Raw genomic sequence first — 18,534 nt, forward strand, 5'->3', positions numbered from 1 at the left:
TCAAACTGTGATAAGCCTCAATTTCTGCAGTCAATAAATGGTCATATATAATCTACCTTGCTAACCTCATAGATTTAAAGAGTAAATTAAATGAGCATTATTATTGCTACTCCTTTAAATTTATTTGTACTTATTGCAGGTGAGAAACTTCTTATATTTGACTTTTCAGTTGATTACAGAAAATTTAGTACCTAGTATGGTGCCAATTGACATTACTTGGGTTGTGCAGAGTCTGCATTCCTTACTTAATATTTTTGCTTCAGGATCTTTAATTTCAGAGAGTGAAACAAATGCATGGGTATCCAGAAAACAAAATAAAACAAATACATTTTTGTAGAAAGAAAAATGTCCCACAGAAAGACAATGAATGTTTTTTTTCAGTGCAACTTCCTATTTAAGATAAATTTCCTAAAGTTGATTTTAATAATCTCCAATTTATTAAACATGTAGTTGACACCTTTGGTAATATATTTTTAGTAAGAGAATTTTTTGTTGTTATTTTCAGACTATTCAAAAGTTCATCTAACACAGCTGTTGGAGAAGGCTGAAGTGATTGCAGGACGGATGCTTAAATTTTCTGTTTTTTATCGTAACCAACACAAAGAATATTTTGACTATATTCGGTAAGAATAGAAATATATATATATATATATATATATATATATATATATATATATACACATACATATATACATATATAGTGATTTTCTTGACTAAGTGCCATTCCAAGTTCTAGGCTCAGGTTTCCCTTGAGTCTAGTTCTGTGAAATACTAATTTTAGTTTCCTTTCAAAATGATTAATTATACTCTTTTATTTTCCAGAATAATTGAGTAGAAAAATTCAGATTGTGGGATTTTTTTTCACTGTACTTACATTCATTTCTGTAATCATTTGTAATATCAATTCTTATCAATTTAAGTAGAAGGTCTTAAAGCTCAAGGGCTTAGACTGTTGACCTTTCATGTACAAACTCCTCTAAATATATATCAACTCACCTAAATATTCTCTTCTTGTAGATAGCTTTAGGATATTGGAAATGAAAGGCTGAAAGGTAACATTCATTAAATATGACGAATCTCGTGGGATTTTCAGGCTTCTAAGTGGAGATCTCTCAGCCATTATCTTGAATTAATTATTCATGAGGACAGTCTGCTGTGTTTACTTTTGAAGTCTGGTGTTCAAGTAGTATTTTGAAGGTAGCCTATATTTACCTTGGGAAGCGGTTTCTGGAAATTCAAAAGAAATCCATACTAGAGGGAGTTTTAATACTTAACAATCCTTTTGTATTTGTAGAAGAAATTTTCAGGACACTAAATAGAGAGATGTAGGTTTTAAAATAAGACTAAGACTTTTAAAATGATAAATGCTATGTAGGTTCTAAACCTTTTACATAATAATCTCTATAATGTATCATTTTAAAAGCCTTGGTCTCACTTTAAACTTTAAGTTGTTAAAGATTATATATGAAAAAAGTTAGGAAGTTTTGTTGTTATTTATTAGCTTCATACTTTTATAGTTTTCTTAAATCAAAATCATGATTTTAGATTTATATCTGCTCCAAGCTGTGGAAAAATTCAAAGGGAATCAGAGAGAGAGGTAAATTTAGGCATCTGATTTCATCAAATGAAATACTTTGGAGTATCATGGTTTTTTTGATGCTGAAAACCATTCCTGCCTAATACCTGAATATCTTATAAACGCAGAGTTTAGTTCATAATTCTTTTAGCTGGTAAATTATTTACCCTTGAGTGTATATAATTCATGGTGGATGCCATTTACCTAATTTAGAGAGTACAAACACAAATATAACACAAATTATTGTACCTGTCAATTGTGAATGGGAATGACCATATGTATTCAACAAGAAAGGTTTTCTTTAAGCATAAAATCAGAAAACAAAAATGATCTACTATTGCTATTTTCCCTAATAAGAAATACATCAATATAATATCTTTGGTACTGTTTAAATTCTTAGAATATTGCCAATGTCTATTGTAGGTGGCCACTGGAGGTCAGTATTTCCTTGATTTTCTCTGCCCTTTGGGTGAAAACTAGCCTGTTTTCAGGTCCTTAGATACTAAAATTTATACCACCTGTTTGCAAAAATTCTTCCAAAAAGGAAAAAAAAAATGATAAAGACAACCTGGAAAAAGTCATTGTATATATTGTATAATTGATTCCAACCTACTGGTACAAAAGATTTATTTACTAACAAGGAATTTTCCCTTTTTGGAGTTTCCATGACAGTTTTAAAATCCATGTAAATTATATCCTGATGCAGTATATATAAATAAATATACTTCCCAAGGCATTGGGTACAGTTGTTCAACATTGCTTTCTTAAAACACTTTATTGAAAAAATAGTAGACATTAGCTTCAATGAACCTTGATTTTCTTTTTAGGTAATGAACTCTAATCAGGACCCACTTCCTTTATCACAAACCATTTAAAATGTCATCTTGTTAATCACAGTGCTTGAATAGAAATGAACCATTTACTTATCTGACTAAATGATTTCCAAGTCATTATAAATGATGAAAAAGCATTAAGTAAATTCTGACTCATATGGATTGAGCTCATTTTGATCTCTTTCTCTAGAAGTAAATTCCTAAGTGAATCTTGCTTTCCCTTACCCCAGATCAAAATATCACTTTCTCTCTTACTCTTTCAAGTTCATTAGGTAGCCTCATATGTAGATAGATGTAGGGATTCCCGGTGCTTTTAGGTGCTAGATTGTATATGCCCAAAGTTGATGCCTGTCACTAATACGTTTCTCCTAGTCCAAGTTCTTAACTCTATATTTCTGATGCTATTTTTTCATTAATTGAGTTTATAGATTCATGTTGGACACATATCATATTGATATTCAGTTTCTGTTAGTGAGAATGTAACAAGGGTAAGAATTTTGAGCCAGGACAAGATGGAGTGGACACCCTTCTCCCTATTTTTCCTGCTAAGTATGACTAAAAACTCTGGACTTTGTATGTAAAAGAAACATAAGAATCTGAAAGGTGGAAGAAGACTGAAAAGTAGAGAGAAGATAAACCAGTTAGGGACCGAGGGACTCAAGGGACAACACAGTGATGAGTTCCCTTAGTTTTCTTTTTAGCTCTTATATTCCAGACCGAGTGCTAAAGAAGCCAGAAACCCCAAAATGCTGATGGGCATAAACCAAAAAACAAAACAAAAAAAAAAATAAATAAAGACAAAAACTATCAAACAAAATTCAGAAAGTCTCCTTTATTAACCCAAATGACTAGGAAAGAAATAGACTTGAATACACAAAGCTTTTAGACAGTAATTGCCCTACTTCAGTCAAACACCATGGGGGATAACTTTTTTTCCATTCTCACCAGCCAAAGCCAAGTAGGGATACTTCCACCTTCTCCCACCTGTAAGGAAGCACCCTCCCTCCTCTTCCATCCCTTACTGGGGTGATGTCAGAGAAAGTTGAATGGGAAACTGGGACTTATACCCCCCCACACCAGTGGCAATGTGCTACCTTCCCTACTGGGGTGGTATCACCCCAGTCCTACCAGAAACCAGGACTTTTCACTGCAGCCCAGGAATAAGGTTTGCCTCTGCATATCAGTGAAGGCCATGTACAGAGCAGTACTGAGACAACTTCTCCCTCTCCCAGGTAGATTGTATTAGCAGAAGCCTCGTGAAAGCCTCTACTCTTAGTCTGCCCAGTAGTCATCTCCTTCCGTGTATCCTTGAGGTTGACTGGGAATCCTAGACGTTTCTCTCCTAACAGCAATGAAGTGACACTCGTCCACTTCTTCTTCTGATACATAGCCAAAAGAGGCCTGCTGAAATAACTAGATTTAAATAAGACCCAGCGTTATAACCTAATCCTCCAAAAGTCCAAGAAAAAATGGAAATCCACTGATGGTCCCAAGAATCAGGAAAATCTTAACTTGAATGAGAAGAGCTGATCAACAGACATCAATGACAACATAACACAGATTTTAGCATTATCTGACAAGGATTTTCAAAAAGCCAACATAAAAAATTTTCAATAAGGAATGACAAATGTACTTAAAACAAATAGAAACAACAAAGAACTAGAAGATATAAAGAACTAAATGGATATTGTATAACTGAAAAAAAACCTGTAAGTAAAAACTTAGTGGATAGACTCCATAACAAAATGAAGAGGACAAAGGAAAGAATCCATAAGCTTGAAGATAGAACAATAGAAATTATCCAAACTGAATTAAGAGAAAATTAATTGAAAAAAAAAAAAGAGCATAGCTTCACAGACATGTAGGACTATAGTATCTAATATCTAATACTGATGTCATTAGTGTCGAAAAGAAAGAAGGAAGAGGGAGGAGCTAAGAAAATATGCAGAGAAAAAAATAGTTGATATGTTTGCAAATTTGGCAAAGGACAGAAACCTAAAGATTAAAAAAGCTAAGTAAATCCCAAATAGGATAAACCAAAATAAATCTGTTCCAAGACACTTTATAAACTCTTGAAAATTGAAGAGAAAACAAATCCTCTAAGTTGATCAGAGACAAAAAGGATACCTCATCTATAGAAGAAAAACAATTGGAATAACATCATCATTGGAAACCATGTAGACCAGAAAGAAGTGACACAATATTTCTAAGTTCTGAAAGAGGACTGTCAACCCAGAACCCTATATTTAGTGAAAATACCATTCAAGAATAAAGGGGAATCAAGACATTCTCAGATGAAGGAAAATTAAGGGGAATTTGTCACCAGCATATCTACCCTTAAAAGAATGACTAAAAGAAGTTTAGTATTTTATTTTGTTTTTTGTTTTATTTTATTAATTTATATATTTATTTATTTTATTTTATTATTTTATTTTTTTATTCATCATGATAAGTATACTCTTTAATCCCATCCCCTATATCTCCCATCCTCCCACTGACCTGGCCTCTGGTAACCATCAGTTGTTCTCTATAGTTACAAGTCTGTTTCTTGGTTTGTCTCTCTCTTTTGTACTTTGCTCGTTTGTTTTGTTTCTTAACTATCACCTGTATGAAATCATATGTTATTTTTCTTTCTCTGATTGACTTATATCATTTAGCTTTATATTTATACTCTCTAGTTTTACTCATGTTGCACATAGAAAGATTTCATCCTTTTTTTGCTAAGTAATATTCCATTGCATACACCATATATACCACATCTTTTTGATCCATTCATCAGTCAACAGACACTTGAAGCTGCTTCCATACTTGGCTATTATAAATAATGCTGCAGTAAGCATAGGGGTGCTTGTATCCCTTTGATTTAGGATTTTGTATTTGGGTAAATACCCAGTAGTGAAATTATGGAATCATAAGGTAGTTCTATTTTTAACTTTTTGAGGAATCTCCATACTGTTTTCTACATTGGCTATGCTAATTTGCATTCCCACCAATAGTGTAAGAGGGTTCCTTTTTCTCCATATCCTTGCCAACATTTGTTTCTTATGTTATTGATTTTAGCCATTCTGACAGGTGTGAAGTAATATCTTATTGTAGTTTTGATTTGCATTTTCCTGATGATGAGTGATGTTGAACGTGTTTTCATGTGTCTATTGGCCAACTGGATGCCTTCTTTAGAGAAATGTCTGATCTTTTGCCTATTTTTAACTGGATTGTTTGGGGTTTTTGGTGTTGAGTTGTATAAGTTCTTTATATATTTGGATACTAACCCTTTATTGCATATGTCACTTGCAAATATCTTCTCCATTCCATAGGTTGTCTTTTCATTTTGTTGATTGTTTCCTTCACTGTTCAGGAGCTTTTTATTTTTATGTAGTCCCAATAGTTTATTTTTGCTTTTATTTCCTCTGCCTCAGGAGACATATCTAGAAAAATGTTTCTATGGCCAATGTCAGAGAAATTACTGCCTGTGCTCTCTTTTAGAATTTTCATGATTTGTGGTCTCACAGTTAGGTCTTTATTTTGAGTTTATGTTTGTGTATAGTGTAATAAAGTGGTCCAGTTTTATTGTTTTGCATGTAGTTTCCCAGCACCATTTGTTGTAGAGACTTTTTCCCATTGGATAGTGTTCCCTCTTTTGTCAAAGATAAGATTAATCTATGTACTTGTGGGTTTACTTCTGGGGTTTCTATTCTATTCCATTGATCTATGCATCTGTTTTTGTTCCAGTACCAAAATGTTTTCATTATTACTACTTTCTAATACAACTTTAAATCTGGAATTATGATAGCGCCAGCTTTGTTTTCCAAGACTCCTTTGGCTATTTGAGGTCTTTTGTAGTTCTATACAAATTTTAGAATTGTTTGTTCTAGTTTTACAAAAAGTGCTGTTGGTATTTTGATAGGGATTGCATTAAATTTGTAGATTGCTTTGGGTAGTATAGACATTTTAACAGTTGTTCTTCTAACCCATAAGCATGGAATGTCTTTCCATTTCTTTGTGTCATCTTGAATTTTTTTTCATCATTGTTTTATAGTTTTTAAAATACAAGTCTTTCACATCTTTGGCTAAGTTTATTCCTAGATATTTTATTGCTTTTGGTGAAATTGTATATGGGATTGTTTTCTTAATTTCTCCTTCTTCTGTTTCATTATTAGTGTGTAGAAATGCAATGGATTTCTGTACATTGATTTTGTATCCTGTGACTTTACTGAATTCATGTATCAGATCTAGTAGGGTTTTGGTGGAGTTAATACGATTTTTTTTGTTTATTTATTTTTTGAGAGAGAGAGAGAGCACACAGGAAGAGCAGAGAGAGAGGGCGAGAGAGAGAAAATCCCAAGTAGGCTCTACACTGTCAATGCACTGACAGTGCAGAGCCTGATGTGGGGCTCAAACCCATGAACCGTGAGTTCATGACCTGAGCCGAAACCAGGAGTTGGACACTTAACCGACTGATCCATCCAGTTGCCTCATTTAGGGTTTCCATATATAGTATCATGTAATCTGCATATAGTGAGAGTTTTACTTCTTCCTTACCAATTTGGATATTATGTTGTTTGATTGCTGTAACTAAGACTGACTTCCAGTTCTATGTTGAATAAAAGTGGTGAGAGTGGACGTCCTTGTCTTATTCCAGACCTTAGGGGGAAAACTTGGGTTTGATATTCTCTGTGGGTTTTTTATATAAATGTGGGCTTTTCATTTATTATGTGGCAGTGTGTTCTCTCTAAACCCACTTTGTTGAGGGTTTTTATCATGAAAGGATGTTGTTATTGTCAAATGCTTTATCTGCATCTATTGAAATGATCAGATGGTTCTTATCTTTTCTCTTATTGATGTGACACATCATGTTGATTTTTTTTATGGTTTTTTTTTATTTATATATGAAATTTATTGTTAAATTGGTTTCCATACAACACCCAGTGCTCATCCCAAAAGGTGCCCTCCTCAATACCCATCACCCACCCTCTCCTCCCTCCCACCCCGCATCAACCCTTAGTTTGTTCTCAGTTCTCAACAGTCTCTTATGCTTTGGCTCTCTCCCACTCTAACCTCTTTTTTTTTTTTTTCCTTCCCCTCCCCCATGGGTTCCTGTTAAGTTTCTCAGGATCCACATAAGAGTGAAACCATATGGTATCTGTCTTTCTCTGTATGGCTTATTTCACTTAGCATCACACTCTACGGTTCCATCCACGTTGCTACAAAAGGCCATATTTCATTTTTTCTCATTGCCACGTAGTATTCCATTGTGTATATAAACCACAATTTCTTTATCCATTCATCAGTTGATGGACATTTAGGCTCTTTCCATAATTTGGCTATTGTTGAGAGTGCTGCTATGAACATTGGGGTACAAGTGCCCCTATGCATCAGTACTCCTGTGTCCCTTGGATAAATTCCTAGCAGTGCTATTGCTGGGTCATATAGGGTAGGTCTATTTTTAATTTTCTGAGGAACCTCCACACTGCTTTCCAGAGCGGCTGCACCAATTTGCATTCCCACCAACAGTGCAAGAGGGTTCCCGTTTCTCCACATCCTCTCCAGCATCTATAGTCTCCTGATTTGTTCATTTTGGCCACTCTTACTGGCGTGAGGTGATACCTGAGTGTGGTTTTGATTTGTATTTCCCTGATAAGGAGCGACGCTGAACATCTTTTCATGTGCCTGTTGGCCATCCGGATGTCTTCTTTAGACAAGTGTCTATTCATGTTTTCTGCCCATTTCTTCACTGGGTTATTTGCTTTTCGGGTGTGGAGTTTGGTGAGCTCTTTATAGATTTTGGATACTAGCCCTTTGTCCGATATGTCATTTGCAAATATCTTTTCCCATTCCGTGGGTTGCCTTTTAGTTTTGTTGGTTGTTTCCTTTGCTGTGCAGAAGCTTTGTATCTTCGTAAGGTCCCAGTAATTCACTTTTGCTTTTAATTCCCTTGCCTTTGGGGATGTGTCGAGTAAGAGATTGCTACGGCTGAGGTCAGAGAGGTCTTTTCCTGCTTTCTCCTCTAAGGTTTTGATGGTTTCCTGTCTCACATTCAGGTCCTTTATCCATTTTGAGTTTATTTCTGTGAATGGTGTGAGAAAGTGGTCTAGTTTCAACCTTCTGCATGTTGCTGTCCAGTTCTCCCAGCACCATTTGTTAAAGAGACTGTCTTTTTTCCATTGGATGTTCTTCTCTGCTTTGTCAAAGATGAGTTGGCCATACGTTTGTGGGTCTAGTTCTGGGGTTTCTATTCTATTCCATTGGTCTATGTGTCTGTTTTTGTGCCAATACCATGCTGTCTTGATGATGACAGCTTTGTAGTAGAGGCTAAAGTCTGGGATTGTGATGCCTCCTGCTTTGGTCTTCTTCTTCAAAATTCCTTTGGCTATTCGGGGCCTTTTGTGGTTCCATATGAATTTTAGGATTGCTTGTTCTAGTTTCGAGAAGAATGCTGGTGCAATTTTGATTGGGATTGCATTGAATGTGTAGATAGCTTTGGGTAGTATTGACATTTTGACAATATTTATTCTTCCAATCCATGAGCAGGGAATGTCTTTCCATTTCTTTAAATCTTCTTCAATTACCTTCATAAGCTTTCTATAGTTTTCAGCATACAGATCCTTTACATCTTTGGTTAGATTTATTCCTAGGTATTTTGTGCTTCTTGGTGCAATTGTGAATGGGATCAGTTTCTTTATTTGTCTTTCTGTTGCTTCATTGTTAGTGTATAAGAATGCAACTGATTTCTGTACATTGGTTTTGTATCCTGCAACTTTGCTGAATTCATGTATCAGTTCCAGCAGACTTTTGGTGGAGTCTATCGGATTTTCCATGTACAATATCATGTCATCTGCAAAAAGCGAAAGCTTGACTTCATCTTTGCCAATTTTGATGCCTTTGATTTCCTTTTGTTGTCTGATTGCTGATGCTAGAACTTCCAGCACTATGTTAAACAACAGCGGTGAGAGTGGGCATGCCTGTCGTGTTCCTGATCTCAGGGAAAAAGCTCTCAGTTTTTCCCCATTGAGGATGATGTTAGCTGTGGGCTTTTCATAAATGGCTTTTATGATCTTTAAGTATGTTCCTTCTATCCCGACTTTCTCAAGGGTTTTTATGAAGAAAGGGTGCTGGATTTTGGCAAAGGCCTTATCTGCATCGATTGACAGGATCATATGGTGGTTCTCTTTTTTTTTGTGAATGTGATGTATCACGTTGATTGATTTGCGAATGTTGAACCAGCCCTGCATCCCAGGAATGAATCCCACTTGATCATGGTGAATAATTCTTTTTATATGCCGTTGAATTCGATTTGCTAGTATCTTATTGAGAATTTTTGCATCCATATTCATCAGGGATATTGGCCTGTAGTTCTCTTTTTTTACTGGGTCTCTGTCTGGTTTAGGAATCAAAGTAATACTGGCTTCATAGAATGAGTCTGGAAGTTTTCCTTCCCTTTCTATTTCTTGGAATAGCTTGAGAAGGATAGGTATTATCTCTGCTTTAAACGTCTGGTAGAACTCCCCTGGGAAGCCAGCTGGTCCTGGACTCTTATTTGTTGGGAGATTTTTGATAACCGATTCAATTTCTTCGCTGGTGATGGGTCTGTTCAAGCTTTCTATTTCCTCCTGATTGAGTTTTGGAAGAGTGTGGGTGTTCAGGAATTTGTCCATTTCTTCCAGGTTGTCCAATTTGTTGGCATATAATTTTTCATAGTATTCCCTGAGAATTGTTTGTATCTCTGAGGGATTGGTTGTAATAATTCCATTTTCATTCCTGATTTTATCTATTTGGGTCATCTCCCTTTTCTTTTTGAGAAGCCTGGCTAGAGGTTTGTCAATTTTGTTTATTTTTTCAAAAAACCAACTCTTGGTTTCGTTGATCTGCTCTACAGTTTTTTTAGATTCTATATTGTTTATTTCTGCTCTGATCTTTATTATTTCTCTTCTTCTGCTGGGTTTAGGCTGCCTTTGCTGTGCTGCTTCTATTTCCTTTAGGTGTGCTGTTAGATTTTGTATTTGGGATTTTTCTTGTTTCTTGAGATAGGCCTGGATTGCAATGTATTTTCCTCTCAGGACTGCCTTCGCTGCGTCCCAAAGCGTTTGGATTGTTGTATTTTCATTTTCGTTTGTTTCCATATATTTTTTAATTTCTTCTCTAATGCCTGGTTGACCCACTCATTCGTTAGTAGGGTGTTCTTTAACCTCCATGCTTCTGGAGGTTTTCCAGACTTTTTTCTGTGGTTGATTTCAAGCTTCATAGCATTGTGGTCTGAAAGTATGCATGGTATGATTTCAATTCTTGTAAACTTATGAAGGGCTGTTTTGTGACCCAGTATATGATCTATCTTGGAGAATGTTCCATGTGCACTCGAGAAGAAAGTATATTCTGTTGCTTTGGGATGCAGAGTTCTAAATATATCTGTCAAGTCCATCTGATCCAATGTCTCATTCAGGGCCCTGGTTTCTTTATTGACCGTGTGTCTAGATGATCTATCCATTTCTGTAAGTGGGGTGTTAAAGTCCCCTGCAATTACCACATTCTTCTCAATAAGGTTGCTTATGTTTATGAGTAATTGTTTTATATATTTGGGCGCTCCGGTATTCGGCGCATAGACATTTATAATTGTTAGCTCTTCCTGATGGATAGACCCTGTCACTATTATATAATGTCCTTCTTCATCTCTTGTTACAGCCTTTAATTTAAAGTCTAGTTTGTCTGATAGAAGTATGGCTACTCCAGCTTTCTTTTGGCTTCCAGTAGCATGATAAATAGTTCTCCATCCCCTCACTCTCAATCTACAGGTGTCCTCAGGTCTAAAATGAGTCTCTTGTAGACAGCAAATAGATGGGTCTTGTTTTTTTATCCATTCTGATACCCTCTGTCTTTTGGTTGGCGCATTTAATCCATTTACATTCAGTGTTATTATAGAAAGATACGGGTTTAGAGTCATTGTGATGTCTGTATGTTTTATGCTTGTAGTGATGTCTCTGGTACTTTGTCTCACAGGGTCACCCTTAGGATCTCTTGTAGGGCTGGTTGAGTGGTGACAAATTCCTTCAGTTTTTGTTTGTTTGGGAAGACCTTTATCTCTCCTTCTATTCTAAATGACAGACTTGCTGGATAAAGGATTCTCGGCTGCATATTTTTTCTGTCTAGCACACTGAAAATCTCGTGCCAATTCTTTCTGGCCTGCCAAGTTTCAAATAGAGATCAGTCACGAGTCTTATAGGTCTCCCTTTATATGTGAGGGCACGTTTACCCCTTGCTGCTTTCAGAATTTTCTCTTTATCCTTGTATTTTGCCAGTTTCACTATGATATGTCGTGCAGAAGATCGATTCAAGTTACGTCTGAAGGGAGTTCTCTGTGCCTCTTGGATTTCAATGCCTTTTTCCTTCCCCAGTTCAGGGAAGTTCTCAGCCATTATTTCTTCAAGTACCCCTTCAGCACCTTTCCCTCTCTCTTCCTCCTCTGGGATACCAATTATGCGTATATTATTTCTTTTTAGTGTATCACTTAGTTCTCTAATTTTCCCCTCATACTCCTGGATTTTTTTATCTCTCTTTTCCTCAGCTTCCTCTTTTTCCCAGCTTCCTCTTTTTCCATAACTTTATCTTCTAGTTCACCTATTCTCTCCTCTGCCTCTTCAATCCGAGCCATGGTGGTTTCCATTTTGTTATGCATTTCGTTTAAAGCGTTTTTCAGCTCCTCGTGACTGTTCCTTAGTCCCTTGATCTCTGTAGCAAGAGATTCTCTGCTGTCAGCTATACTGTTTTCAAGCCCAGCGATTAATTTTATGACTATTATTCTAAATTCACTTTCTGTTATATTATTTAAATCCTTTTTGATCAGCTCATTAGCTGTTGTTATTTCCTGGAGATTCTTCTGAGGGGAATTCTTCCGCTTGGTCATTTTGGATAGTCCCTGGCGTGGTGAGGACCTGCAGGGCACTTCCCCTGTGCTGTGGTGTATAACTGGAGTTGGTGGGCGGAGCCGCAGTCAGACCTGATGTCTGCCCCCAGCCCACCGCTGTGTCCTCAGTCAGACTGGTGTGTGCCTTCTCTTCCCCTCTCCTAGGGGCGGGATTCACTGTGGGGTGGGGTGGCCTGTCTGGGCTACTTACACACTGCCAGGCTTGTGATGCTGGGGATCTGGCGTCTTAGCTGGGGTGGGTAGGCAAGGTGCACAGGGGCAGGAGGGGCAGGCTTAGCTTGCTTCTCCTTAGGTGATCCACTTCAGGAGGGGCCCTGTGGCAGCAGGAGGGAGTCAGATCCGCTGCCGGAGGTTTGGCTCCGCAGAAGCGCAGAGTTGGGTGTTTGCGCGGAGCGAGCAAGTTCCCTGGCAGGAACTGGTTCTCTTTGGGATTTTGGCTGGGGGATGGGCGGGGGAGATGGCGCTGGCGAGCGCCTTTGTTCCCCACCAATCTGAGCTCTGTCGTCAGGGGGCTCAGCAGCTCTCCTTCCCTTTGTCCTCCAGCCTTCCCGCTTTCTGAGCAGAGCTGTTAACTTATGACCTCCCAGACGCTAAGTTGCGCTTGCTGTCGGAACACAGTCCGTCAGGCCCCTCCGCTTTTTGCAAGCCAGACTCGGGGGCTCTGCTTGGCCGGCGAGCCGCCCCTCCGCCCCGGCTCCCTCCCGCCGGTCCGTGGAGCGCGCACCGCCTCGTCGCCCTTCCTACCCTCTTCCGTGGGCCTCTCGTCTGCCCTTGGCTCCGGCGACTCCGTTCTGCTAATCCTCTGGCGGTTTTCTGGGTTATTTAGGCAGGTGTAGGTGGAATCTAAGTGATCAGCAGGACGCGCGGTGAGCCCAGCATCCTCCTACGCCGCCATCTTCCCTCTCTCTCCCGTAATTTCTCATGTTGATTTTTATATGAATATTAAACCCTTGTATCCTGGGAATAAATCCAACCTGACTGTGGCATGAACTTTTTAAATCTATTGTTGGATTTGATTTGCTGATATTTTGTTGAGGATTTTTGTTTCTAATTTCCATAGAGATTTTGCCCTGTAGTTTTCCTTTTTTGTGATGTCTTTATCTGATTTTGGTATCAGGGTGATACTAGCCTTGTAGAATGAATTTGTAAGTTTTCCTAGCTCTTGTATTTTTTGGAGTAGTTTGAGAAGAATGGGTATTAACTCTTCTTTAAATGTTTGGTAGAACTTGTCTCTGAAGTTGTCTAGTCCTGGACTTTTGTTTTTTGAAAGTTTTTTTGATTATCATTTTGATTTCATTGTTGGTAATAGGTCTGTTCAAATTTTCTATTTCTTCTTGCATTCGCTTTTGTAGGTTATATGTTTCTAGGAATTTATCCATTTCTTGTAAGTTGTCCAGTTTGTTGGCATATAAGTCTTTTACAGTTGTTTGTATCTCTGTGGTGTTGATTGTTATTTCTCCTCTTTCATAAATAATTTTGTGTATTTGGATCCTCTCTTTTTTTAATGAGTATTGCTAGAGGTTTATCAATTTTGTTAATCTTCTCAAAGAACCACCTTCTGGTTTCATTGATATGTTCTATTGTGTTTTTCTAGTTTCTTTTTTTTCAATATATGAAATTTATTGTCAAATTGGTTTCCATACAACACCCAGTGTTCATCTCAAAAGGTGTCCTCCTCAATACCCATCACACACCCTCCCCACCCTCCAACCCCCCATCAGCCCTCAGTTTGTTCTCACTTTTTAAGAGTTTTTTATGCTTTGGCTCTCTCCCACTCTAACCTTTTTTTTCTTTCCCTTCCCGTCACCCATGGGTTTCTGTTAAGTGTCTCAGGATCCACATAACAGTGAAAACATGTGGTATCTGTCTTTTTCTGTATAGCTTATTTCACTTAGCATCACACTCGGCAGTTCCATCCACATTGCTACAAAGGGCCATATTTCATTCTTTCTCATTGCCACGTAGTACTCCATTGTGTATATAAACCACAGTTTCTTTATCCATTCATCAGTTGATAGACATTTAGGCTCTTTCCATAATTTGGCTATTGTTGAGAGTGCTGCTGTAAACATTGGGGTACAAGTGCTCCTATGCATCAGCACTCCTGTGTGTCTTGGGTAAATTCCTAGCAGTGCTGTTGCTGGGTCATAGGGTAGGTCTATTTTTAATTTTTTGAGGAAACTCCACATTGCTTTCCAGAGCGGCTGCACCAGCTTGCATTCCCACCAACAGTGCAAGAGGATTCCCGTTTCTCCACATCCTCGCCAGCATCTATAGTCTCCTGATTTGTTCATTTTGGCCACTCTTACTGGCGTGAGGTGATATCTGAGTGTGGTTTTGATTTGTAATTCCCTGATGAGGAGCGACGTTGAGCATCTTTTCATGTGCCTGTTGGCCATCCGGATGTCTTCTTTAGACAGGTATCTATTCATGTTTTCTGCCCATTTCTTCACTGGGTTATTTGTTTTTTGGGTGTGGAGTTTGGTGAGCTCTTTATAGATTTTGGATACTAGCCCTTTGTCTGATATGTCATTTACAAATGTCTTTTCCCATTCCGTTGTTGCCTTTTAGTTTTGTTGGTTGTTTCCTTTGCTGTGCAGAAGCTTTTTATCTTCGTAAGGTCCCAGTAATTCACTTTTGCTTTTAATTCCCTTGTTTTTGGGGATGTGTCGAGTAAGAGATTGCTACGGCTGAGGTCAGAGAGGTCTTTTCCTGCTTTCTCCTCTAAGGTTTTGATGGTTTCCTGTCTCACATTCAGGTCCTTTATCCATTTGGAGTTTATTTTTGTGAATGGTGTGAGAAAGTGGTCTAGTTTCAACCTTCTGCATGTTGCTGTCCAGTTCTCCCAGCACCATTTGCTAAAGAGGCTGTCTTTTTTCGTTGGATGTTCTTTCCTGCTTTGTCAAAGATGAGTTGGCCATACGTTTGTGGGTCTAGTTCTGGGGTTTCTATTCTATTCCATTGGTCTATGTGTCTGTTTTTGTGCCAATACCATGCTGTCTTGATGATGACAGCTTTGTAGTAGAGGCTAAAGTCTGGGATTGTGATGCCTCCTGCTTTGGTCTTCTTCTTCAAAATTATGTTGGCTATTTGGGGCCTTTTGTGGTTCCAAATGAAGTTTAGGATAGCTTGCTCTAGTTTTGAGAAGAATGCTGGTGCAATTTTGATTGGGATTGCACTGAATGTGTAGATAGCTTTGGGTAGTATTGACATTTTGACAATATTTATTTTTCCAATCCATGAACACAGAATGTTTTTCCATTTCTTTATATCTTCTTCAATTCCCTTCATGAGCTTTCTATAGTTTTCAGCATACAGATCTTTTACATCTTTGGTTAGGTTTATTCCTAGGTATTTTATGCTTCTTGGTGCAATTGTGAATGGGATCAGTTTCTTTATTTGTCTTTCTTTTGCTTCATTGTTAGTGTATAAGAATGCAACTGATTTCTGTACATTGGTTTTGTATCCTGCAACTTTGCTGAATTCATGTATCAGTTCTAGCAGACTTTTGGTGGAGTCTGTTGGATTTTCCATGTATAATATCATGTCATCTGCACAAAGTGAAAGCTTGACTTCATCTTTGCCAATTTTGATGCCTTTGATTTCCTGTTGTTGTCTGATTGCTGATGCTAGCACTTCCAACACTATGTTAAACAACAGCGGTAAGAGTGGGCATCCCTGTCGTGTTCCTGATCTCAGGGGGAAAGCTCTCAGTTTTTCCCCATTGAGGATCATATTTCTTAGCTGTGGGCTTTTCATAAATGGCTTTTATGATCTTTAAGTATGTTCCTTCTATCCGGACTTTCTCGAGGGTTTTTATTCAGAAAGGTGCTGAATTTTGTCAAATCCTTTCTCTGCATTGATTGACAGGATCATATGGTTCTTCTCTTTTCTTTTATTAATGTGATGTATCACGTTGATTGATTTGCAAATGTTGAACCAGCCCTGTATCCCAGGAAGGAAGCCCATTTGATCATGGTGAATAATTCTTTTTATATGCTGTTGAATTCGATTTGCTTGTATCTTATTGAGATTTTTTACATCCATATTCATCGGGGATATTGGCCTGTAGTTCTCTTTTTTTACTGGGTCTCTGTCTGGTTTAGGAATCAAAGTAATACTGGCTTCATAGAATGAATCTGGAAGTTTTCCTTCCCTTTCTATTTCTTGGAATAGCTTGAGAAGGATAGGTATTATTTCTGCTTTAAACGTCTGGTAGAACTCCCCTGGGAAGCCATCTGGTCCTGGACTCTTATTTGTTGGGAGATTTTTGATAACTGATTCAATTTCTTCGTTGGTTATGGGTCTGTTCAAGCTTTCTACTTCCTCCTGATTTTGGAAGTGTGTGGGTGCTTAGGAGTTTGTCCATTTCTTCCAGGTTGTCCAATTTGTTGGCATACAATTTTTCATAGTATTCCCTGATAATTGCTTGTATCCCTGAGGGATTGGTTGTAATAATTCCATTTTCATTCATGAATTTATCTATTTGGGTCATCTCCCTTTTCTTTTTGAGAAGCCTGGCTTAGAGGTTTATCAATTTTGTTTATTTTTTCAAAAAACCAACTCTTGGTTTCGTTGATCTGCTCTACAGTTTTTTAGATTCTATATTGTTTGTTTCTGCTCTGGTCTTTATTATTTCTCTTCTTCTGCTGGGTTTAAGCTGTCTTTGCTGTTCTGCTTCTATTTCCTTTAGGTGTGCTGTTAGATTTTGTATTTGGGATTTTTCTTGTTTCTTGAGATAGGCCTGGATTGCAATGTATTTTCCTCTCAGGACTGCCTTTGCTGCATCCCAAAGCGTTTGGATTGTTGTATTTTCATTTTCGTTTGTTTCCATATATTTGTTAATTTCTTCTCTATTTGCCTGGTTAACCCACTCATTCTTTACTAGGGTGTTCTTTAACCTCCATGCTTTTGGAGGTTTTCCAGACTTTTCCTGTGGTTGATTTCAAGCTTCATAGCATTGTGGTCTGAAAGTGTGCATGGTATAATTTCAATTCTTGTATACTTATGAAGGGCTGTTTTGTGACCCAGTATGTGATCTATCTTGGAGAATGTTCCATGTGCACTCCAGAAGAAAGTATATTGTGTTGCTTTGGGATGCAGAGTTCTAAATATATCTGTCATATCCATGTGATCCTATGTCTCATTCAGGGCCCTTGTTTCTTTATTGACCTTGTGTCTAGATGATCTATCCATTTCTGTAAGTGGGGTGTTAAAGTCCCCTGCAATTACCACATTCTTATCAATAAGGTTGCTTATGTTTGTAATTGTTTTATATATTTGGGGGCTCCAATAATCGGCGCATAGACATTATAATTGTTAGATGGATAGACGCTGTAATTATTATATAAAGCCCTTCTTCATCTCTTGTTACAGCCTTTAATTTAAAGTCTAGTTTGTCTGATATAAGTATGGCTACTCCAGCTTTCTTTTGACTTCCAGTGGCATGATAAATAGTTCTCTATCCCCTCACTCTCAATCTGAAAGTGTCCTCAGGTCTAAAATGAGTCTCCTGTAGACAGCAAATAGATGGGTCTTGTTTTTTTATCCATTCTGATACCCTATGTCTTCTGGTTGGTGCATTTAGTCCATTTACATTCAGTGTTATTTTAGAAAGATATGGGTTTAGAGTCATTGTGATGTCTGTATGGTTTATGTTTGTAGCGATGTCTCTGGTAGTTTGTCTCACAGGATCCCCTTAGGATCTCCTGTAGGGCTGGTTTAGTGGTGACAAATTCCTTCAGTTTTTGTTTGGGAAGACCTTTATCTCTCCTTCTACTCTAAATGACAGACTTGCTGGATAAAGGATTCTCGGCTGCATATTTTTCCTGTTCATCACATTGAAGATCTCTTGCCATTCCTTTCTGGCCTGCCAAGTTTCAGAAGAGAGATCTGTTACGAGTCTTATAGGTCTCTGTTTATATGTTAGAGCACGTTTATCCCTCGCTGCTTTCAGAATTTTCTCTTTATCCTTGTATTTTGCCAGTTTCACTATGATATGTCATGCAGAAGATGGATTCAAGTTACGTCTGAAGGGAGTTTCTGTGTCTCTTGGATTTCAATGCCTTTTTCCTTCCCCAGATCAGGGAAGTTCTCAGCTATGATTTCTTCCAGGTACAACTTCAGCACCTTTCCCTCTCTCGTCCTCCTCTGGAATACCAATTATGCGTAGATTATTTCTCTTTAGTGCATCACTTACTTCTCTAATTTTC

At 37.8% G+C, this 18,534-nt stretch overlaps 1 protein-coding gene across 3 annotated transcripts in view; it reads left to right on the forward strand.

Annotated features, from left to right (window-relative positions):
* Positions 1-18,534, forward strand: part of PHYHIPL (phytanoyl-CoA 2-hydroxylase interacting protein like) — a 103,568-nt gene that overhangs the window by 74,384 nt on the left and 10,650 nt on the right. For all 3 annotated transcript variants that reach the window (XM_025918308.2, XM_086679755.1, XM_086679754.1), the window contains exon 4: positions 506-623. In XM_025918308.2, coding sequence (XP_025774093.1) covers positions 506-623 — 118 coding nt within the window. The remainder of the gene's footprint in view (positions 1-505; positions 624-18,534) is intronic.

The sequence above is a fragment of the Puma concolor genome, chromosome D2 (genome assembly GCF_028749965.1).
Source record: "Puma concolor isolate L17-30 chromosome D2, mPumCon1.1.hap2, whole genome shotgun sequence".
NCBI lineage: Eukaryota > Metazoa > Chordata > Mammalia > Carnivora > Felidae > Puma > Puma concolor.